The following is a 25,477-nucleotide window of genomic DNA, read 5'->3' as shown; positions in this document are numbered from 1 at the left end:
TTGGGTACATGGAAATATAGATTTTTCTTTAATATTATAATATGAACGATCAGGATTAAGGAACCATTTTGACTTCTTTTTCTGAAAGTGATATAATAAGTGGACATATAAAGACACTTTCTTATGATGCAAAGATTGACACTTTCTCACTGGATAAGATTCTCCATCTCTCACCAACCTCCCCCCTCCAACCGCTCCCCTCCCCCACCCCACCCCCCCGCGCCCAAAAAAGGGGAAAAACCGCCCAAATGGTTGTACTGAAAAGGTCTCTTTCTATGGTATTTAAAATGCTGATGATTCACTGGGGTATAGGTTAGTGTAGGTGGTATCCTAATTATTTGAAAGAGGACAAGTCTTGGATCCTAACATGGGAAACGGGTACCCCATTCCGTGTAAATAAGCATGCAAGATATGTGAGTGCGGTGAAGGATCACAAAATTGAGAAAGCATAGCATAATTTGGGTTCAGACCCAGAAAGATACCCTCAATATATGGTTCTGGTATAATCTACTCAAATTCAATTTATGCATTGATATAGCAATCATCATTTCTCTCCTATTCATGCATCCACGTCGCCAGTGCTCCATGGATTATGTATAAAATTGTACGAAGATAGTTGTGGAAGAAAAAAAATAAAGAAAGAAAAATAAATTTATTTAAGAAAAAATAAATGTCAAAATAATCAATTTGATTTTCTTTACTCCACATATAAAAAAAATATTTCTCCTCATTCTTTCTTCCCGCACCTCTCTTCCATCCCTCAAGAAAGATGCCAAAAATCCATATAGGTGTAATCTTAGACTCCTACTTAAATTCAAAATCTAAAATCTACTAAAATACAAATTCTGAAATTTTTTTAAAAAAATAATTAAATAAAATTTTAAAATCATTAAAATTAATGGTTAACTAAAAACAAAATCCTAATTGGATTAGGACTTGATGATAAATCTCAACATTATGTAAAGAAAAAAATATATATATCTTTGATCATTTGAAGCAGTTTAGAATTTAGAACATATGCAATATTCTATGGACTAATTAGGGAGAAAGAAAAATTTAATAAAAAAAAATATAGCTTTCCAAACTGGGTCTTCAATATACCAAGTCTCACTTTTCTACGTTATACCGACCCCTAGGTTCTAGAATTCTTTCCATTTTTTAAACGTCATGGTCACAAAGGCATCTTCTCCCGAATTGTCATCGACTTTTTGTCGAAAGTAAAAGGCAATAAAACTTTCGTTCAATTGGTATATGATTTTGATTCAAATAATATATGGTTCACATGTTAGGATATGTTGGTATCTGCTTCTGGTACAATCATTTTTAACAAACAGGATAGACATTGGCTGTGTGGGTTAGAAATCAAAAGAACACCGTTTGTAAGATAAAAAAGTTTAAATTCAATAGATTAATTTCATATGAGGTTTAAATTATTGGGATAAAAATAAATAGTAAATTCATGCTGTGAAGAAACGGTCTGCACCCAGCTTCAGCAAAAGAAAAAATATTTGGCAAGAGAAGGCTCCTGAAAGGACAATTTACTAGCTCTTTGAATGTGAAAGACGGGGACTGGCCTTTCCAATAGGTTATGAAAATTAAAAAATTCTTTATGCACCAGGGACAATGTAGAGAATTCGATGTGGAGTACATTATTTTATGTGATTGGTCTACATAATCAACACTTTCTAATACGCATTTAATGCCTGCAATTTCATTTTTTTTTTGTTTAAAAATTTTACATAACAAAAATATTTTTACTTTTTAAAAAAAATTATGATATCCTGTGATATATTATGACTTTCTACATGCAAGACGCCATAATGTGGCTCAAAAAATTATGATATCCTATAGTATATTATGACATCCTGCGTCAAATTATAACTTTCTGCATACATAATGTCATAATATATATTAAGATGTCATAATATAGTCTGTCATAACATAGAAGAGGTATTTTTGTCCAACTACTTTCTAATGCATATTTAATATCAGTAATTTTATTTTTTTATTTAAAAATTTTGAATGACGAAATATTTCTGTTTTTTGAAAAATTCAAAGATCAGAAATATTTTTGTCATTCAAAATTTTTAAAAAAAATAAAATTATAAATATTAAATATATATTAAAAAATAATAATTATATAAATCAATTACATAAAGTGATGCATTTTACGTTGAATTTCTTACACCGGTTCCGTGGAAGCACCAACGAAGGTAGGTAGGAGCCTTTTCCACTTCTGTTAGTTTATTTGCCCCTTTCCTATAATTATGTCGCTGATGTAATGCTCTTTTTTTCTTTTATTAAAGTTCGACTACTTTTCTCTTTTCCAATGATGAGGTGTAATGTGATCAATAGTTTGTCCCCATGAAAGAGATTCCCGGATCCAACATGTCATATTAGCTGGAAAGTCCACGACGATATTCACCTCGCCAGATACCCGGTCTTTTTTTTTTTTTGGATACAGACCTCTCCGGATACCTTTGATGCCTTCGACAACGAGAAGTAACTTGGCCTAACTTAACCCGAACTGATTGATCCTAACTTGACCAGACCGAACCATATCAAACCAAATCCGTGGATGAATACTAGCCGCAACCAGACCGTACTTCAGCTACATGGGTTCTTCTTCAAAAATAAGGGCAAGGCCCAATCTATTCCATTACGAAGGACAAGAAGATTAGTAAGAAATAACTTGCAAAAATTAGAGCTCATTAGTATTCTGCTTGAACTGATAAGCAAGATCTTATTTTGGTGCTCAGAAGCCTCTGTTAGCCCATCATACGAGCGAAGATCTTTGTATACCTCTCCAGCCATTAACTCCGATCTTTGTAAACCTATCCAGACATTAACCTCTAGCAAATGATCACCACCCCGTTTCTCCACATGGCTTGGATATCAACCTGTCTACAAGAAATCCACAGGTCTTTCAGGTTAATTGGGGGGAAAAAAAAAGAAAACCTCTCAACCACAGGCAGTGACCGGACCAACGTTATCAGTTATTATGTGTCCTGGATGAGTATTCTTGCCAAATTGAGGAACCATACATCGGGCTGAATAGACGGTGTTTCTGAGTTTATAGTGTCGAAGTTTAATCAACAACGAAGTATTTTTAAACGTAATACTGTCTCTATATCATTATTTTTTTGGTAAAGGGTCTCTGTATCATTATTACATAGACATAGTGGCAACTAATTTTAATCTTCTTGAGTTAAATGTGAAATGCAAGAAAAGAAACCCCTTGTCAAGAGAGAACGAATGAAAATTATTTTGAACACAGATTGTCTTTTGGCTCATCACCAGGTTGATGATTGCTATCAGTCCATGAAGCAGTGGATTCATTTGATGAATCCATTCTCAAGCTCAGCCATAAGTTTAGGAACAAGAATGATCCAGGGGAATATCAAGAAAGATCTTCAACTTTGAAAGAGACCAATATCACCTTGTTCCGTAGGACTTAAATCAGACCAAGTCAATCTTAGATTTTACCCATTAAGAAATCCTCCCAGAAAAAATGGCAAGGACCACGTTGTTATTGACATAGAAATTTTCAAATGGAAAATTGTTTTATTTCTTAGAATATCTCTCAGAAATATATTGGAATGTCCACAACGAACCTGCTTACCAATGTACAGAGTATGTTGCGACCATTTCAACTCATGAGTTTGAATGTTTCCAAAATGTATTCTTTATGATGAAAATCATATTAAATTGAATGGTTAGCACCTACCAGGAGTATTATGACACAGGTCCTTCCAAACATGATGCACAAACACAAACAGAAAATTCGTGAACATAAAAAATTAGTGTGGAAAGATTTGGTATATAACCAAAACTAGGAGTAGATAATGGAGAATACAGGATGTTCAACTTTTGATCCAAGCAAGAATTTGCCACTGGTTTTCACATTTCTACACATTTGTCAGAATAAAGAAAGCATCTAATTGCCCCTTCCTGTGTTTTCCCACTTAGACTTGCATTCAATAAGTAAAGAAAGCATCCAATTGCCCCTTCCTGTGTGTTCACAAGCTGGATGCTAGCCAATCTGGTTGTGCTGCATGCGTATGTCCACATTCTAGCAAAGCGTGATTCAAAAAAAGAAAAAAATGTTCATGCATGGAAACTGATAAACATACAAAAAGCATATCAGTCCAAGGAGCAAGCACATCCAACATCAGCATCAGTCTCTCCTTCTACTGGGTCATTAACAGCTCACTACCCACAGAGAAAGCAAACAATTTTCTCACCTCAAGACCACCGAAGTACCATCGGAGTTTCATTGAATCAACAAATTATGGAATAACAGAGAATACCGGCCAGTTACTTGTAACTTTCATGATCGAACAATTTCTGAAGAATAGCCTAGCAGAACAAACTCGGCTGGGTCAATCTTTTTGACATGAATATCATGCTACTCTGAATCACACATTAGTATATAATCTAGAAAGGATTAATAATCAAAAAAACTCCCCTTGTTTTAAAAGAACTTCCACTGTCCAACTAAAAATACCAGGAAAATCAGTTATCTTGATCTCAACTTGCATGCTAGAAATGACAAAAGCAACTTACAGGACAAGACGAGTTTGATGTCAACCCCTGATAAAGTTCACGAGAGGAAATCAAAAGTTTCACTGGGTGAAATTCAATGGATGGAGTCCGTCCCTTGCTGTCAGTAAAACCAATCAATTCCTGTTCTAGAAGATGTTCAAAAGCCTGCAGCATAAAACCAAAAGCTTGTTTGTGGTTTCAACAACATTCTTGAGGAAACATCTGATCATTTTGTGAATTGGCAATACTCACCCGTAAACAGACATTGTTTGCATAGTTGTCAGAGGTCTTATAAGCATCATGTATAGCTTTATATTCTGCAAAATATGGGACCAACCAAACTCAGCATTCTATTATCTCCAGAGCCAATGGTGTAGCATAGGAGCAAAAAGAAACCTGACCTTTCATTATAGAATTGAAGTTATATGAGTTTTGTTCTTTGGTTTCCAACCTGTTCATGCAGACTAATATATATAGCTCAAGGATGGAGGCATCTGCTTGAAAATGTTTCAATGAGACAAATAGCTCATGAGAAAACCTTCGTCAGTTTAAAGACAGTTATAACAACTTGGCTTTTGTGCAATATGAATCGGGTAAATCCACCAATATTCTACACTTGCTGCAAAAATTTATGCCAACAAAATAGAACATCTTCAAGGTTAAAGTACGATATGCACTTTGCATCAGCAAAAGGGCCAAGTAACTACCACACCTCTGAGAAGCATGCTTGTTCCATCAGCAAGAAACAAAAAGTCTATCTACATTTCTTGATATGGTAGTTTCATTGCTACTTCCAGATACAATCTTCTGGTTTAGGAACTAGCTTTCGTATTTGAAAAACAAGTATCTGAGGAACTAGCTTTCATATTTGAAAAACAAGTATTATGGGACAAGGCCTATTACTTATGGTTGTGCTAATCTAGAGAACAGTCCAGTCATGCCAGATTCTCTGCAGAGACAATTTTATTGTGATGTACATTTCCAAATTTACATAAGATTTTCTAATATTAGGAAACCTGTCCAACAATTTTGAGCCTTCACAGATTGTGATTAGGTTGATGATACTAAGAATCAACGTTCCACAATTCACCTTTGGAATGAACAATTCACCTTTGATGATACTAACAATAAACATTTCACAATTCCACAATTGCTCCTGTCCTTAAAAATAGAGAAATAAGAGTGCATGTTTCTTCCAGCATATGTCATCTAATAAACCATATGAGGACAGAAGTTGTGTAGCTTTGCTTCCCCTACTTGACATATATGCTATGTTTACTATATGTTGGAAACTGGTTTTACATGTTAATAGCACAATATGGTCGTTATATGATTGCTTAATTCAAGATTTCTAATTAAATTTGAATTTGAATTATTAATAACAATGCTACAAACATAAAATCTCATACTTAACGAGATCGTGAAAATAAAAATTGCAAAACTATTTTAGAAGCATTGTCGACCAATTTACAGAAGAAAGGTGAAGCTCTATATAGCAGAGACTTTAGTGGAATGATGTTAATTGCATAACTACCAAGGGATGGGGAGATGATGGTGGAAGCAATAATTTAGACAAGTGAAAAAGAATATTGCAGACTATTTTGACTTTGTGAGAAAATGTTATAATTGCTTGTAAAATAACTGATCAATGAATGGTTTTTCCTAACCTAAATGGGGCATATGAACAAACTACAGCTAAATATGATGCTAGGGTTGTGGATAACTGCCCATTTCTCTCTACACATTGTATCAGTAAGAACACTTTGTGTTTACAAGAAGGGCCCATGCTTTGGAGCACTTTCTGATCATGCAGAAGTAACTGATAAAATGAGAATGCAGCTAATGCAAGGTAGAATTTAGGTAATTCTGAGGAAACTCATGGAAGAAGATTCTGAATACGTCAGAGAATAATGTATACAGAACATCATTTTACCTAAATCCGCAATTGGAAATGCTTAAATGGCACATGCAGCCCTTGATAGGAAAGAAAGGTAAAGACAGAAGTTGAGACCATAGTATAAATGTTGTGTGTGTTTACAACCACATAAATCGTTGCAGTCATGGATACTCATGTAAATTACAGGACAACAAATATGACAATCTTCAATTAAATCACTAGATATCACACATATAGAAAAAGAAAAAAGAACGAAAGAAAGCAAGGAATTTACATGTTATAGTGTTATATTCTATTCCCAACAGAGTTGTTTTAATGGCATCAATAAATGAAAGTAGCCTGCTTAAGGTCTTGTCATAAAATTTGATCCATAGAAATCACATGAGACCAACCAGAAAGATACAGAAACCTAATTTTTTGCAAAGTTTCAAACACAATCCATTATCTGTTGGCCATGCCAAATTTATAATTGACATCTTTAGGTTACAATAATGATGAAATACTACAAATGTTGAATTGAAAATAGAACGTAGGCCTTTAAGGGGGAAAATTATCTAATAATAAATAATTCACAAGTCATATATCCAAGTGATTAACCTTCAAGATTGTCAATCTTGGGTTGCCTGTAAGTACATAAATATGCACTTTTGAAGTTTTCCAATGAGAGCAATCCGGACTCCATATCCATGTATGACACGGCCCGGAATCTGAAATACATTTTCTAGAGCTAAAGTTTAAACCCAAAAAAAAAAAAAAATGCCAAGAAGGATAATTTGCAATGTGGGACAACTTACAGGAGCCTCAACAGGTTGCTAACTGATCCATCAACATCTAACAGTGAATCCAGGACTTCTTTGAACTTCTTGTCACTTAAAATATTCTGTAACATGTTAAGGGCTTATCTAAAATTTTCAGGATTCTTCGCTGGGAATAACTTCTTACCTTCTCTAGCAAGAGCCAAACAGTTAACAAACTTACCAAATGCACAAGGGAAGCAAAAGTACTTACTACGATACTACCATTTATATATTCAGAAAGATTACTGGCATCAAACAAGCACAAATGGTACCTCAAAAGCCAACAACTTGGATGATAACTAATTTTTGCATGAAGACACCACCACAAAAAATGGAGCAAGAACTAATACACATTGGTTTCAAATTATCATAGATATTGTTCATAGGCTGTTTAGAAAACCTGGTTGGTATTGTTTCAAGTGCCCTCATGAAATGCTCAAAAGAAGGATACAGAGAGCCTCCTATTGAATTCTGTGACATACTTTGAAGGAAAACTTGAATCTTTTGGCAAATGCAGTAAGCATTCCAATAACCTGCACACCACATGGAAGGAAGACAAGGATTATTGTGGAGAAGGTTGGAAGAACATTCAGCAGATATCCAAATTTTGTGAGAGGATAGGAAGGAACCACCTTTGCACGTCTTCTTTAGAGGGAGGAACAAAAAGGAGTTTCCTGTGAGAGAACCGAGATCTAATTCTTTTTTCCAGGAGTTGGTCTGCATCCTTGAAAAAAAAACAAACAAAAGAAAAAATAGTTGTAGCAATAAGTGTAGCAAGACCACTAATTCCATAAGGTCACCTAGGTACAGTAATTGGAAATTACATAATATCAAATCACTATCTATCTTAAGAGGTAACAAGGTTATTCATAGGCACATTCATATTGAACCTACAAGTCATGGAACAAATGCAGTTTCTAGATCAACACGCTTACAAATCAATTTGCTACTGATGACATTGACTTTTGAAATCTTGTTTCCTTCTCTAAGGCATTCCCAAGCTTTGTCTAACTGTAGTTCACTGTGGATTCCTTTTAAATAATTCTAACTTGATCATTGAGAAATTCTTCATACCTATACAAGAAAATATATTATGTCCGTTGCCCTATCCCATTGCTGAGTAATCACTCTTCCAAAAGATTATGTCAGTCATGTCAACTGTGGTGAGCGGCAATACAGTTACTGGTCACTAGCCAGCCCAGATGCTACTCTGCTACAGGTGCCATGCTGTAAGTTATAGTTAGCTCAAATTCCTCATTTTCCAAATCCAAACATTTATTAGTGTATACTAAACTATCTGCTCTACTAAGATGGTGATCCATTCCCACCATGAATGGGTGACAGAAAAAGCCTCCAGGATAGTACTAGCTCATCCAAACGTGTGTGCACACTCGATGAGAGCTTAACAGCACATTGAGAATAATTAAAGAATACTCAAGTTTGCAGGCTGCTAGCAGCCAGTTTCCAAAAACAATGAATTTCAACAGTTTGAATTTTATAAATAGGAGTTAATACCAAAGCAATTTGGGTAAGTGCACCCACCTGAGAATGCAAATGATATTGCAGAGAGTCCAATACTAGAAGACATAATGTTCCAACCATGACAGAGGCGATTATAGAGCAAACAACACAAAGCAGAAGAGGCAACATATAGCAAAACGTCAAATCACATAAATTCTTCTTTCCAATTTTTTCAAATTAAGGCACATACATGTTTATCATGTGCTTGAAAATACCAAAAAAATAAATAAAAAGAATGACCAATAGAATCCACTAGAAACCTGCTTTTTAATGTTTGGCATTCCGGCATGCAAAAAAATGACTTTTGCCTATCCGAAACTCTCTAAATATTCTCTAACCAAGTCAGAGTCTTATATGCATCATCATGATCTCATGACATGCCATTAAAAACAATGATCATCAAATCACCAGCAGATAACCATTTAAACATGATTCTAACACCCTCATTTCATTCTAGTGTAAGTCCCATACCAAGCGACAACTCACACCAATGACTACAGCCTGAGAAATAAGAGTTTGCATTGCATCTAGCAAGCTATAGAGCAACCGCTGCTTCCCCTGCAAATCAAGAATAGAGTTAATTTTACCCATCAGATTAATATATTGACATCATAATTTGTAGTATCAAATAGAGCAAATTCTATGTTCGATGTTTTCTATTATAAAACACAAAGAACATCTGATACAAAATCATCACAACATTGCAAATACTGACATTTGACATGAAAAATAAAGCAATTATAGCACAAATAACTGCTGTAGCATTCACTATATCAAATGCATGACTAATATATAAAAAATATTCAAATAGTAAATGGCTTTTGAAAAACTTGGTAGAGAATATATATATTTATCAGTTTACCTGAGTGAAGAGGTCAAATTCATCTAATATGACAATGATTGTCTTGTGAGCTAAACCACATTCTCTAGCAAAAAAAAAAAAAAAGGTCATTGAAATGAGAGAGGGAAATTGATCCAACCAAGATAAAGCAGCAAATTGCAGAGAGTTGCTAAGTACAACCATCATATACAAAATGTGTATCTGATTATTTGCACTCACCGTAACATGTCCATCACAAACTGAGAGTTATCATCTGATGAGGCCTGTAAAGAGATCATAATTGTAAGAAGCTCCAGACTTTCTTATCTTACAATATGATATATATCATAGTATTTTCAGTCCTTGAACAATGGAATGAAAGTTCAGAACTACCATTTTAGAGAATAATAGTTGGTGTTCCACGCATAATTGCCTAGCAATTTCCTTGAAAATCAACACAAATGCCAGGTGAGATAATACAAACTAAAGCAGGAAACATTTTATGATATCTCAAAGTAGAAGAAATAAAATAAGAAGCATACTTGTATAAGACCGACCAAGTGCAAAAATTCAAGAAAGAAAGGAGGCACCATTTTATGCATGCCTAATCAAGAAGTTCGTCTACAAGCTACTTATTGGAACATCTTAGTAAAATGTAAGGTAACTTATAATTGTCATCCAAACAGATTACTTTACCAATGGATATTATTCATTTTAAAATCTATCAATCAGTGAAAGGGATGAAAGGAAAAATAAGAAGCATAGGATATATCTAACATTAGAAAAGAAAACATTAACCAAGATAAATCTAATTATTCTCCAAAATTACAAAAGTTGGTCTCTGGTTCTTGAAAATACAATGACATTTACAAGTTAGCAAGTCAAGTTCATGCATATGCAACATATATGCATATGATATAAACTTATTAAGATGATGAAGACACCAAGAATAGTTTTTGATACAGAATCTCAACCACCATACATGCATCATATAAGGCCATGCATATTTCCTCCCACAAAAAATGTCAACCACGAGTTGTGCCATCCATTCATATTTAATATAGTAATTCACCAAAAGTCATCCAAAGGATTAGTATATTGCAAGATATAAGTGAATGAGCATCTAACTGACATGAGTTAAGGAAAAAATATAACCTAAATGCGTCCTTAGTCATCACAGGATCTTAAAAAAAAAAAAGGCATTTCACAAGCACATGAAGCCACAGCTAATCATCTTTTGCTTGAAGCAAAGAAAGGTCTCACTGCAGATTTCTGAATTGAGATGGTGTGCAACAAGAATGGAAATTCTAACATAACAACAAAAAAATGAATCGAAAATTCTCATGAGTTAACATGAAGGCCCAATCAGTCCCTGAATGCATCCATATTCTAGTTTCCATAGGTGTAAGCATAATGCAATTATAGTCCGAGTGACTTAAAAAATGTGAAAATTTGATAGAATACGAAAGGCTTATACAAGATATTTTAAATCTCACCTTTGTTGTGCATTCTAACTTCTATTTGGAAATATTCTATAATGGACTATATGATTTGTATAGATCATGTATTTCTGTTCCTTCTTATAATTTGACCTGTCTTTTCAGAAATGCCCTGAATTGCATAAACAAATTAAGCAACATTCTGATTTGCACCTTTCATGGGTGCGAAAAGAATTCCAGTAACTTTCCCATCACAGTCTTAAGACACATAATTGATGCAAGAAAGACACATAACTGATCCAGATCAAAATGACCTGAACAATCCAGATCCCATCGCTAGATCAGGATTAGTTTAGTATCACAAGATTTAGATCCATATGATGGACAATAGAGACCTTTGGATCTCATGATCCAACTTGATTATGTTATTTACATGTTAAATCATGTGTACACCCATTTTCTATGATTTCTTTGACTATGTGGTTCTTAAATTACTTATCCCTAATAAATCTTAAATGATAAAACTAGCAAGTTTGTTACTGGTGTTCATCATGGTAAAAAAATAACATGCAAGTTTTTTTGGTTCTATCCAATGTTATTAAAGGCGCGTCTCAGGCACAAAAGGCGCTAGGCGCAAGGGCTGTCGCCTCGACGCCTCAAGCGCATACCTCTGCATTGTTCAAAGGCATAATAAGGTACCCAAAAGACGCAGGATTTCAACAAGTACTAATTTTTAATTTCTAAGAAATAGAAAAGGTCAGTTATAGTAAATAGGGATTGAAAAGGCATCACTGAAAGTCAAACAGACTCTAAAAACCAACATGACGATTTTGGAATCATCTAAAAGAATCAGAAGACGGCAGCTGAAGCGTCTTCATCCGACTCCATCTCATCTCATCGCCTAAAAAGCACCTCTATCTCATCTCATCGCCCAACACCGTGTAAGTCATCTCTCCTCCAGTCGTCCTTCTCTTCTTCTTCTTTTTCTTCTTACTGTTCTTCTTCTTCTAACATGCTCTGTTATTTTTTATTTTCTGGCCAGAAAAAATAGCATAACAAAGCACATTTATCTGCTCTCTGACCTTTTATTCTTCTTGTCATTCTTCTTCTCCTTCTTTTTGTCTTTGGGTTAGAGCTAGTTTTTACATGCTGGACTTCTTGCCTATAGCTAGATTTTTTTTTTCTATTTTTACTTTTTAATAACAGGGTGCTAGTTTTTACTTGCTAGAATTCTTGTCTATAGCTAGTTTTCTATTTTTTTTATTTTTAGTGCCTGACTTTTCTCAGGCGTGCATCTGCACCCTGCGCCTTGCACATAAGCTCCAGGGACTCCTGGCACCTAGGTGCGCCTAGGGCCTTTAACAACATTGGTTCTATCTAACATTGCATTTCTCAAACCTCAACCCTCTTATACCAGAATTCACTCATTTAAAGAGCGTTCCTAGTGCAATATGCCCCACCAGCTGTGTGCTACCTCTGATCTATCAAGAGAAGTTTTCAGTTGATGCTGTAAAAATTCCAAAGTAATGGTGCAGATCTACATACTTTCAAAACATTCTTCATTCTCAGGTATTGCAATCCACAAAACCTAGATCAGCACCCAATATGCTTCATGGTGGAAATAATGGTTTCGATTGGTCCACTTAACTAGTGCATATATAACTGTTCCTACACAGAAATACACCCTATTACTACTCAGGGTTCCAATCTTTGAATCTATGTACACTCCATGCTATCATACCAATCATAACAAGAAGTATTTGTTAGATCAACTCTAGGAAGGAAAAAAAGATTTAAATAAAGATCCAACCTTGAGCGCACAATTGTCATCGCTGTGCAGCAGCCCGTTCAATCTGATCTGAAAACACACACACACATTAAATTACATAATACCTATCTTGCAATCACACGGACACCAAAGAACAACGGAAGAAGGACCAAATGCACTAAAAAATAACATATCAAATTAGGGTTGTACCACAGAGATCGCGTCAGGGTGTTCAGCCTTTAAATCCTCAAGAACCAATTCCACCACCTAGAATCCAAGAACAATTAGAGATACGAATCGCGAATATATAAAGTATCAAATGTATAAAAAGATTTCTTTATTACTGCAATTTTTCCAGAGCCGCGGGGACCGAGAAGAAGGACGGAGTTGTTGCAGGCCTCTGCGATGGAACTGGAGATGAGGAACCTCAGCTTGCTGTAACGGAATGGGAAAAAAACAAAGGCGACGCCTTTAATAACTTCTTGAGGGAAATTTCCACGGGAATCGAAGGAAAAAACTAGGGTTTGATCGGAGGAGGATGAGGAGAGGGACCTGTAGTTGCTTTCGGGGGAGGATTTGAAGGCGGCATGGGCGAAGGTAGGGCTGCAGAGCCGCCGCCGGAGAAGGGCTTGGGCTTTCTCCGCCACCGTCATGGCGTCCCCTCGAATTCGCTGGCTGAGAGACCGGGCACTGGGCGGGAAGCAGAGTGGCTTGCGCCGCATTTATATTTAGCCATATCGGTACGTACCCGATACGGACACGAACCGAGATATCGCTTTATCTCGGTCGAGGTCGGATGGTTGGATAAAGTTTGAAACAACGCTAAATCCGAATCACTCGTTGTAACGAAAACAGAATAATTACTCCCAATTTTATCTACCTCTGCTGAAGTTGAAAGTGGATGGTATATCTTTTAGCCCGATTCATTTTTGTATTCAAATCTAAAATTTAAATATCCAACTAATACATCTATCTATATTTATATATATCAAAAAATAATAAATATAGATATAGATAGATAATTATCTCATTCATATCCGCATATCTAATTTTACTTATAATCCTATTTAATTTTACTAGTATTTATTAAGAAAAATATCTAACCATATTAACATATTATTAATTTAATTTATCATCCATTTAATAATATATTTAGTTCAATAATCATAAAGATTAATTATTTGATTTATATCTATATTTATATCCATACTTCTAGTATTTGATTTATACTCATGTTCATTTAAAATAAATATGAATATAAATTTTGGTATCTGATTAATATTCGTATCCACATATATATTCATTAGACAAAATAAATATGAATATACATATGCTGATATCCGATCCAATTTCCGCTCTAATCTTTACTATCACCGTTGTAACTAGGGTTGCAATATAATTGATATTCTAATTACATTATAAGCATATTATACTATAAAAAAGTAGCAAGCAAAATGTAAATATTATTAAAATCATATTTTACATGATGTTTGATTGATATATATATAATCAATAATGTAAATTATGGGTAAATTATATTGGGGAAAGAAAACAAATCTATAATATAGAATATATTAGTTTGGAACTGGTTCCATTTGGTTCGTATATGTACCAGAAATTTCAGGATCTACGTGCAATCTGTACCTAGAATGAGTCAAGTTTTTTAATTCCAGCTCAATCCAAATAATTATGGTCTGGATTAAACTGGATTAATATTAGATCGCTTGAAGATCTGAAGTGAGCCAAGCCAATCTACTTGCGGTTTAATGAAGGGGGATGGACAATCATAATTCTTACACTCCTACGTGACAAAGTCTTCCTAAATCTTTTGCTCAGCCTGCTACAGCGAGACCGTTTTTCTAACACAAACCACAAAGTCCGGATATATTGCATCCAGACCGTTGCAATGGAGATTCTTTTTACTTGACGTGGCAACTGCCTATTGGTTGAATACCACGAATTTCTTATGAGACGGGCTACATCGTCTCGGAGAGCACCGCGCAATTAAGAGCAAACAGGGGCATGGAAGACTGCCACGCGTGAAGTAAGGACACCACCTTACGAAGGATGAATTAAAACAAAAATTGACGAAGAAGAATGAACGAATGAACGAGAGAATAGACGGAAGGTCCATCAGTCCTTTCATATATTTAATAAAATATAAAAAAATAAATAAAAATATTTTTTTATTTAATATAAAAAAATAAATAACATTATATAATATTTTATAAAATTATTTTTTATTAATTAATTTATAATATTTATTTATATCAAAGAAGTAAATAATATATAAATTTATAGTCATTATGGTCTATAATTATGTAAGAAATTATATAAATATTTAATTTAATTTAATAAATAATTTTATAAAATAATTATCAATAAATTGATTATATATTAATTATATAAATAACTAATTAATTTAAATTTTAATTTAAATAGTTAATTAATATTATATAAATAGCTAATTAAAAATAGAGAAATGCAAGATAATTCTAGTTATTTAATTATAATTATCAAAATTATATATTAAATTTAAAATAATTAGTAATAAAATTTAATAATATATAATTAATACTATATATATATACAAATATATATAAATAATATGAATGAAAAAATAAAAAAATATTGTAACTTTGTCAAAGAATTAATGAAAGATAATTTTGTCAATGTAAAAATCTATCCATCTTTCTTTGTATCCTCCCTAAGTGGGAGGATGCAAATTGATAGGTCGGGATGGATGGACAATCTTTCTTTTTTCATCCATCTTCTCTCTAATTTTTTGGACTTGTTTGGTTGACGGAAAGTGAAGGAAGAGAGAGGCAATTTCTGAAAAGTGGAGAGATAACCTCTTATTTGGTTGGAGTTTTAAATGGAGAGAGTAGAAAAAAAAAATTTAATGGAAAGTCACTTTTCATATTTCATAGAAAATAGAAATTCATAGAGGAAATGTATCTTGGCACTTCCTATGGGATAGAAAGTGATGGTATTTTTATTTTTTCAAAATATCTTTTTAAGATTCATAGCTAAGATTTTACAAAATATCAATAGATAGTTAGAATGAAATACTGATGGTGATATAATATTACATTAATATTATCTTAATATTTATATAAATATAATATTAATATTATTACAGTCAAGGGCTCATGGTTCGGTATATGAGGTATTATCCGTTTTGGCTCATTACTATCTTTGGATTTCAATGGGCTTTGATTATTTAAAACTTCACGATTTTGCCTTTTAAAAGATGTCTTCCTATATAAGTTAGATTCTTCCTTGACTCCAATCAATATGGGACTAATGATGTCTTTTCTTCTATACCATAATAAATATTAATATTATAATATTTATTATATTTAAATATTTATATTAATATAATATTTTTATTAATATTAATATAATATTTATATTAAAGTATTAATATTATACTAATATATATTTATATTATATTCACACAATAAATTATTATGATCTAATGTTATATTATAATATATTAATATTATATTTATATTTATATAAATATTTATATTTATATTTGTAGTCTTATATCTACTAAGAGTATAATAGATATTTTACATAGATTTTTAGAAAAATGAGTACTCGATCAAACATAAATTACTTTATAATAAGTCATTTTTTCATGGTCAACTAAATATGCCAAAATCTTATTCACAAAAAATAACATCCCAAGAAGTAACTTTTCGAAAAATTACTTTTTGAAAAAAAAAGTTCTTCCCACAAATCAAATAAGTCCTTTGAACTTAACAGTGGATGGAGGCTATTTATTCTTTCAATCTCATCCATCCATCCATCTTCTCATGATCCCAACTAAATATAGAATAAAGAGCTAATAAGAGAGAGGGAATCCCTTGTCCAATCCTCTCATCTGTTCACTTTTTGCGCAAGGACATTCCGTAAGATGATTTCGCATGAGGCCGTTCCACGAGGATGTTCCACGATGGCCATTCTGCGAGTGCTCCATGAGTGCTCTGATGGCTGTTCCATGAGCCGTTCTTGCACACGGACATTCTGCGGCCATTTTGAGCCTATAAACAGGCCCCCTTCTAAGCCTTTCGAAGAAAAAAAAATATTGAGAATTCTTCTTCTCCTCTTTCCAGAAAAAAAAAAGCTCTCAACACACACACTCTCTCTCATTTATTTATTTTTTTTTTATTTGATCATTTGAGCTGAGGATGAGTTTGATCGACGTCCGATCAAGATCATGCCACCGATGGATGTTGGAGTACTTGACTTCCGGATTATATCTCGAAGGAAGATGTGTGGTCCAAATCTTCGCACGAGAAGGAGTCGAAGTCTCCTTTAGGACAGTAATTTAACTGCCTCTTAAGCCAGATTTTGTGTTGTATTTTGTTGTTTGTCACATCAATATATATTATTTCACACACATCATAGAAAAATAATTTTTAATATATATATATATATATATATATATATATATTATTTCATATGTTTTTCGATAACAGTCTAAAGAAGACTCCGTAAATATTTTTGTGGTGCATGCATATAATTTTATACTAAATATAATTATTGTACATAATTATGGTTTATGTTCTTTATATATTTATATATAATTTTTTTAATTAACTATAGCATCTTTTTTATCATTTTGTGTTGTGCAAAATTAATCAAAGATCCCCACAAAACTTGTATTGCTGCATTACTAAATGCTATTAAGTAACATTAGTTAATAAAATAAATTAAGCAAAGTACTAATAAATTTTATTCAAATTTTAGTTTTCTTCTCTGAATCATACTTGGACTAAATGACTACCCTTAGAGATGAAACCATTAGTCTTAAACCTGACAAATTTGATGGAACTAACTTTAGAAGGTGGTAAAGCTAAATGAAATTTTGGCTAACCACATTGGAGCTTTGGTCGATTATTGACCAATCCTCTGCTTTCTCTAGTTCAACCACCCTGAAAAAGACTATCTTTGTAAGGGTAAAATTCTAAGTATTCTTTCTTATTCACTTTATGATGTTTATCTACCTGCAAAGAGTGCAAAGGAATTATGGGATAACCTAGAGTCTGAATATGGCCTTGATGATGCTGAGGTTGAACGGTTCAATATTGTATCATTTCTTAGATATGTTATGGTAGACGATAAACCTATAAATGACCAACTTCACCAATTTTAAAAATATTTTAGGAAGCTTCAAACTAATGGAACCATTCTCATCGAAGAATTTAAGATCTCGAGCCTTCTTGATAAGATACCTCCTTCTTAGAATGGCTTTTTTAAAGGTCAGCTCCATAAGTAAGGAGAGCTAACCCTAACTCAACTTCTAAATTCAATCAGGATAGAAGACCAACACATGATCAAAACCTAGCAAACCAAAGTCCCAAGTGCCCAAGCTAACCTGACCCTTACCAAATCCAAATCAAAATCTAGGTTTCAACCAAGCCAACAACAACAGTCAGACCAACCTAACCATCCTAACTCAAATAAGTTCAAACCTAAGGGTAAAAACTTCAAGACCAATAACACTAGATCCAACAAGCCTGTCCAAAGTCCAAGTGATAAATTCTGCTTTATATGCGGAAGGATAAACAATCTTGCGAAAGACTGTTTTCATCGAAAGGAGCCCTTCCACAAACCTTTTGGTTCTTCGGGACATCAAGCTTGTATAGTTGAAGGTTCAGAAGACACCACCTTTAGGTCAGTAAGTTTTGATCCTGAAGTTAATGTTACTTCCTTTAACCTTGATTGGTGGTTGGATTTAGGAGCTAATGTTCACATTTATTTTGACCGCTCTTGGTTCACTATTATTCAAAACTCAAGCGGAGAAGATATAATCCTTGAGAACAATACAACCGCTAGGATTAAGGGACAAGCACAAAGTGATTTGAAGATGACTTCTGGAAAAGTTCTTATCCTGATGGATGTATTGTATGTTCCAGATCTTAGAAAGAACCTAGTTAGTGGGTCAATCATTATTCAGAGAGGATATAAAATTATCATTGATTGTAATAAAGTTGTGATAACTAAGAATAATGCTTTCATAGGAAGAGGATATGTAAGTAAAGGCTTATTCAAATTTAATGTAATAAGTTATTTTATTAATAAAATTGAGAATCAAGTTTATTTTATGAATAAATCTAATCAAAATTTGGGGCATGATAGATTGGATCATGTATACTTAGAAAAAATCAAACATATGATGGATTTAAAGTTAATTTCCAAATCAATATTAGATACATCTAAGTGTGAAATATATATGAAATCTAAATAACCAAGAAAACTATTTAAATTAGTTAAAAAAAGTTCTTCAATCTTGGAGTTGATACGTAGTGATGTATGTGATTCTATCAAAACTGCAATCTGTGGTAGCAATAGGTATATAGTAATCTTTATAAATGATTTTTTCAGATATTGTTATTGTTACCTAATTAAATTTAAGGATGAAATTTTTAATAAATTTAAAATTTATAAGAGTGAAGCAAAAAATCAACAAGAAAAAAAATTAAGATTCTTGAGACTGATAGAGGAGGGGAGTATACTTCAAATGATTTTTTTCTGCTCTGTCAAGAAATGGACTAATTCATGAAGTAACTGCTCCTTACTCTCCACAGTCCAACGGTATGACTGAGCGTAAAAATCATACCCTCTTGGATATGGTGAATGCTATGTTGATTAGCTTAGACCTACCTGAGAACTTATGGGGGAAAGCTCTTCTGTCTTCTTGCTTCATCTTAAATAGGATTCTTGTTAAGGATAGTGGCAACATCCCTTATGAATTTTGGAAAGGCAGGGCTCCTAACTTGAATTTTCTCAAAGTATGGGGGTGTCTAGCTAAGGTGAATATTTCTGAACTCAAAAAGAGAAAGCTAGGATCAAAAACTATAGATGCTGTCTTTATGGGCTATGCCTAAAACAGTAATGTCTATAGGTTCTTAGTGATTAAATTAGATATTAGTAATATAAGTTATAATTCAATCTTTAAAGCTAGAGATGCTTCTTTCTTTGAGGATATATTTTCTTTTAAGATTAGAATTTTTAGATCCCTAATATGTGAACCATCTTCTTCTAGATCTATAGAACTAAAATTTAAAACTAAAACTGAATTGAGAAGAATCAAGAGAAATAAAATTGAAAAAAATTTTGGAGAATAATTCTTTACATACCTTGTAGAGGGTGATCCTTGCACATATGATGAAGCTATGTCATCATCAAATTCATCACATTGGAAGGAAGTCATAAATAGTGAAATTCAATCAATCCTAAAGAATAAAACTTGAATTTTATCAAATTTACCTCTAAAAAATAAAGCAATAGAAACTAAATGGATTTTTAAAAAAAAAAATTAGACCAGATAGAACAGTAGAAAGATATAAAGCTAGGTTAGTAGCTAAGGGATACAGACAAAGGAAAGACATAGATTACTTTGATATCTATGCTTCTGTAGCTATGATAACCACCTTAAGAATCTTAATAGCATTAGCATCAATTCATAAATTAATGATTCATCAAATGAATATAAAAATTATATTTTTAAATAGAGAATTAGAAAAAAAATCTATATAAATCAACCTCAATATTTTATAGTCAAAGAACAAGAACATAAGGTATGTAAACTAATTAAATCACTTTATACATTAAAACAAGCTTCTAGATAATGGCATATTAAATTTGATGAAATTATCCTAGGTGATAACTTTAGGATTAACGAACATGATAAATATATGTATTATAAAAGAAATAACTCAGATTTTATCATTTTATACCTGCATGTAGATAATATTTTATTATTTGAAACATCACTGAGAATAATACAAGAAGCTAAAGATTATTTGTTAAGTAATTTTGATATGAAAAACTTAGGAGAAGCTGATATAATCTTAGGAATGAAATTTAAAAGAATAAATGATGAAATAATAACAAATCTAACAAATTCAATAAAAAAATACTTAAAAAATTTGAATATTTTGATCTAAATCTTGTCTCTACTCTATATGATCATAGTTCTCACTTAACTAAGAATTTAGGAGAATTTATAAGACAATTAGAGTATTCCTAGATGATAAGACTGCTGTTATATATAGCCAATAGAATCTATCCTGATATAGCTTATGCAGTAGGCAGACTAAGTCAGTATACTAGCAATTTTAGTAAAGAACATTGGAATGATCTTGAAAGAGTCTTTAGATATCCGAAGGAAACTCTAGATTATTCTATTTTATTCTTCGGTTATCCAGAAGTGCTAGAAGGATATAGTGATGCTAATTGGGTGATAGATAATTTAGATATTAAGTCCACCACAGAATATCTTTTTATATTTGGAGGGGATGCAGTATCTTAGAGATCATGTAAACAAACAATAATAACAAGAAGCACATTAGAATTTGAATTAATTGCTCTTGACACCACTAGCACTGAAGCACAGTGGCTAAAGGACTAAATTAATGATATTAAAATTTTTTTATTCAAAATATATGTAATATCAAAAAATTATGATTATAGAGCTCTAATAGATCTGTTAAATCATCAGACATTAAACAAAAAGATGAACAATCATATCCTAATCAGATATAAAACTGTGAAAAATAAAATGAAAGATGCGATATCATTTCAATTTATAAGATCAAAAAATAATCTGTTTGATCTTCTGACCAAAGATTTTTCAAAAGCTTCGGTATTTGAGACATCGAGGGGAATGGAGCTTAAGTCTATATATTAGTCATCAGAGTGGACCCCTATCTTTGTGATTGGACGTCCTAGGATTAAGATTCAAAAGGTCTGAGATGACATCTAGGAGCATCGTTTCTCGGAGTTTGTCTCTAATCCATCCCCATAGTGTAGTACTCTATATGTAACGGGTAGGTTGAGCATAGCTCTTAATAGATTCAAGACTAAAAGTTCAGTGAGATACGATTCTGTTATATGTACCCTTAGAGGATCTACCTTAATGAGAGTAGTCGTGAAGTCGCGATTAAGAAATTAGGACGAATCTTTAGTAACTCTCATGAAAATCAAGGCAAGCGCATGGCCTAAATAGCGCTACTCTGCATTATGATCAGTTCGTCCTCATACTATGTGTATTTTTATACTAAATATAAGTTCAAATCTAAAAGGTATTTGTATTCAGCACAGTAAAAGCTCAAAAAAATTTAAAATATTGTTGAATTTAAATATTTTTTTCATGAGTTTTTAAAATTTATGGGAGATTGTTGACTTTTTGGGAGTTTCAAAAACTCCTCTCCGCGCTTGTGCGAACATTCCGCGCAAGGCTATTCCGCGAGGACGCTCCATGAGTGCAGCGCTCTACGTGCAGGCAGCTATTTCGTGAGCCGTTCTCACACACAGACATTCTGCGGTCATTTTGAACCTATAAACAGACCCCCTTCTAAGCTTTTCGAAGAAAAAAAAAATATCAAGAGTTTCTCTTCTTCTCTTTTAAAAAAAAAAAATCTCAACATACACACTCTCTCTCATTTATTTATTTATTTATTTTATTTAATTATTTGAGCTGAGGATGAATTTGATCAGCATCCGATCGAGATCGTGCCACTGACAAGCATTGAAGTATTTGACTTCCCATATGTTTTTGGATAACATCATCCACCACCCAAATGATACCTCTTCTACTCACTAAAAGCCTTCCGATAGATTGCTTGGAGAAAGGGAGGGAGGAGAAGCGAAGCAGAGGAGAACGATGGCAGCGTCGCTCCAAGCCGCGGCTACGTTGATGCAACCGTCTACGGTCGGCGCCACCAGGCGGAGCCTTGCCGGGCAGCAACTGAGAACATCTTCTCACCTCTCCAAGACCTTCGGCTTCGAGCCGGCTGGAGCTAGGCTCACTTGCTCGCTCCAGACGGATCTCCGAGACCTGGTTCAGAAGTGCGCTGACGCCACCAAGCTCGCCGGCTTCGCTCTCGCCACTTCGGCCCTCCTCGTTGCGGTAGAAACGATGCACTTCTTTTTGACGCACAACCCCACCCTCAACTCCTGAATCTATAACTAAAATTTCTCACAATTTAGAGTGCGTCACTTTTTAAGAAGTTAAAATTTGACACCTGAGAGTTCTTCTTGTGTATGTGTAGCTCAATAACAAATACTAAAAAAATTCTTGCGAAGAAATTAAACCCCTCACCTATCACCATGGCCACACGAAACAGGGAGCGAACGCAGAGGGAGTGCCCAGCAGGCTGACGTACGACGAGATCCAGAGCAAGACATACATGGAAGTCAAGGGCATCGGCACTGCCAACCAGTGCCCGACCATCGAGGGCGGCGTCGACTCCTTTGCCTTCAAGCCCGGAAAGTACCAGATGAAGAAGTTCTGCCTCGAGCCCACCTCCTTCACCGTCAAAGCCGAGAGTGTCAACAAGAACGCCCCGCCTGAATTCCAGAAGACTAAGCTCATGACTTGCCTCACCTACACTCTCGACGAGATCGAAGGCCCCCTCGAGGTCTCTCCCGACGGCACGGTCAAGTTCGAGGAGAAGGACGGCATCGACTACGCCGCGGTCACTGTCCGGCTCCCGGGAGGGGAGAGAGTGCCGCCGTTTCTTTTTACCATCAAGCAGCTCGTGGCCTCGGGCAAGCCGGAGAACTTCGGAGTGCAGTTCTTGGTGCCGAGCTACCGGGGCTCGTCGTTCCTCGACCCCAAGGGGAGGGTCTACTGGTTATGACAATGCCGTGGCTTTGCCGGCCGGAGGGAGAGGAGATGAGGAGGAGCTCACCAAGGAGAATATAAAGAACTCGTCGTCGTCGACCGGGACGATCACGTTGAGCGTGACCAAGAGCAAGCCGGAGTCAGGGGAGGTGATCGGAGTTTTTGAGAGTCTTCAGCCTTCTGACACGGATTTGGGGGCTAAGGTTCCCAAGGATGTCAAGATCCAGGGAATCCGGTATGCGCAGCTTGAGTCGTAGAAGCTTCGCTGGTGTCGTTAGAGGTCATCTCCTGGACTCTTTCGGGGGAGCGGATCCTCTGCTGTGCATGCGATGATCGCACGTATCATCTATCGTACGATGGATGGTAGGCACAGCCTGCTGCGCATCTCTTTCGGCTTTGATTTTTCTCCTCCTTTTTGTCGAAACTGGATGTATATATATATATATATATTTATAGAAATTAAAAAATATAATATAATAAAAGTGAATGGGAAGATCAAACAATTAGACGTCTAAAGAATAGAACGACTATGATTTGCTACGTACTATGCCATCCGTTCGACAGTACTAATCACTTCTCTATAAATATATAAAATTTCGAAAGATAATAATGAACATGCGACTACCTGAGCATGTTCGATATATAGATCAAGCCCGATCATATGTAATCATGCGTGATCATGTTATTTCAAAGTACTTCCAGGATGTTTTACCAAAAAAAAAAAAAGGTACATCCAGGATATGATTGGGCTATCGCATGCAAGAAAGAGCGAAGACCTCAACTTGACTCCTTTTAACATGCGGTTGCTCCTTTCCTGCTAATTAAAAAACAAAAAGACATTACGAGATGAATGTGGGAAGGGTCTTTCATGTCTCCTCTGGGTATATGATGGTAGGGGCATAACTTGGCAATTGAACGCATAATTTTTGGTAGATCCGATTCATGATCTGGTTCAATTCAAAAAAAATGCCCATTCAGGTTTTAAATATTAAGCTTTTCAGGATTTTTTTTTTTTTTTTTTGAAAGAAAACAACTTCTTTATTTCACAAATGCTAGTCTATGGTACAAGAGTAACGTAGCTTACAAATCTGGTAAAGTACAAGAGTAACATAGTCTATGGTAAAGCTTTCCAGGACTTTGCTGAGCAAGAATTATGTCGTCTTCTTTCCACCGGTTCCTCCCACTCCTTACAAATGGTGAAGGTTAATTTCAACCGTGTACCTCCATCTAAGCCATTGGACAAATGGTGAATGTCAATTTGATCTAATCTTCCAATGGGTGGTGTTGGGTTTATTATGAAGGGTCATGTTGGCTGCATCTTCTCAGCAGCATCTAAGCATCTATGTACATCTCCTCTTTTCCCCTTCAAATGTTAATTGTCACTTGGAATAAATTTAAGTATTGTTGAGGTCTATTGTCCAGTCGTACACACCCCATCTCCTCCACCTAATGTGAGGTATTGTTCGCTCTGGAACGGGGCCCAGACCTTTGACCCGGTTAGCACCCCGCCCCACACGGCTTTGCCCCGCAAAAGGCGCCTCACATGGGAAAAGGGGAGTGATAGTACTTAAGCAGTAGAGTCCTTTGATTGTATTCGGTATGGGACTTTCGGACTCAATGCCCCCGATGCCCATCCCACAACAGAGCTCCCCAGCAAGGGAGGTCTACTGTGTAGGTAGTGGACGGGTTCCCACAGACGGCGCCAATTGTTGAGGTTTACTGCCCAGTCGTACACACCCCATCTCCTCTACCCAACGTGAGGTATTGTCCGCTCTGGAACGGAGTCCAGGCCTTTGATTCGGTTAGCACCCCATCCCGCACGGTTTTGCCCCGCAAAAGGCGCCTCACGTGGGAGAGGGAGAGTGATAGTACTTAAGCAGTAGAGTCCCTTAATTGTATCCGGTATGGGACTTTCGGGCTCAATGTCTCCGATGCCCATCCCACAACAAGCATGTTCTTGCTTATGCCACCTGGTTTGAAGATGATTCGGCTGCTACTGTACTTTGGGTACAAGATGGCAAATTAAATGGTTGTCTATATACCTT

General features: G+C 34.8%; 1 protein-coding gene and 1 pseudogene across 3 annotated transcripts; one reads left to right on the top strand and one right to left on the bottom strand.

Moving 5' to 3' along the window:
• Positions 1-4,173: 4,173 nt before the first annotated feature.
• On the bottom strand, positions 4,174-13,539 carry LOC105047219 (origin of replication complex subunit 4). Of its 3 annotated transcripts, none has more exons than XM_010926040.3 (16): positions 13,340-13,539; positions 13,132-13,222; positions 12,998-13,054; positions 12,830-12,877; positions 9,974-10,024; positions 9,821-9,864; positions 9,623-9,686; positions 9,232-9,318; positions 7,872-7,963; positions 7,691-7,772; positions 7,237-7,322; positions 7,040-7,149; positions 4,947-5,039; positions 4,798-4,862; positions 4,567-4,710; positions 4,174-4,359 (listed from the first exon to the last, which is right to left on the bottom strand). In XM_010926040.3, exons 1-16 carry the CDS (start codon positions 13,507-13,509, stop codon positions 4,318-4,320), a joined length of 1,326 nt encoding a protein of 441 aa, XP_010924342.2. In that variant the 5' UTR covers positions 13,510-13,539; the 3' UTR covers positions 4,174-4,317. The 3 variants fall into 3 exon arrangements, with proteins under 3 accessions (XP_010924342.2, XP_073108672.1, XP_010924349.2); XM_073252571.1 differs by having other exon boundaries at positions 9,247-9,318; XM_010926047.3 differs by lacking the exon at positions 9,232-9,318.
• Positions 13,540-22,401: 8,862 nt separating this feature from the next.
• On the top strand, positions 22,402-24,343 carry LOC105047208 (oxygen-evolving enhancer protein 1, chloroplastic-like; annotated as a pseudogene).
• Positions 24,344-25,477: the final 1,134 nt, after the last annotated feature.

The sequence above is a fragment of the Elaeis guineensis genome, chromosome 2, assembly GCF_000442705.2.
Source record: "Elaeis guineensis isolate ETL-2024a chromosome 2, EG11, whole genome shotgun sequence".
Lineage (NCBI taxonomy): Eukaryota > Viridiplantae > Streptophyta > Magnoliopsida > Arecales > Arecaceae > Elaeis > Elaeis guineensis.
Note: the sequence above shows the minus strand (reverse complement) of the source record. Positions and strands in the feature narration are given on the sequence as shown.

Bases quoted from the DNA above. Each gene is read 5' to 3' on its own strand.
- LOC105047219 (XM_010926040.3), bottom strand. From the start codon at position 13,509: ATGCGGCGCAAGCCACTCTGCTTCCCGCCCAGTGCCCGGTCTCTCAGC. The intron at 13,055-13,131 runs GTAATAAAGAAA...CTTGGATTCTAG, and splicing joins GCGGCTCTGGAAAAATTGCA to GTGGTGGAATTGGTTCTTGA. The intron at 12,878-12,997 runs GTACAACCCTAA...GTGTGTTTTCAG, and splicing joins ACCCTGACGCGATCTCTGTG to ATCAGATTGAACGGGCTGCT.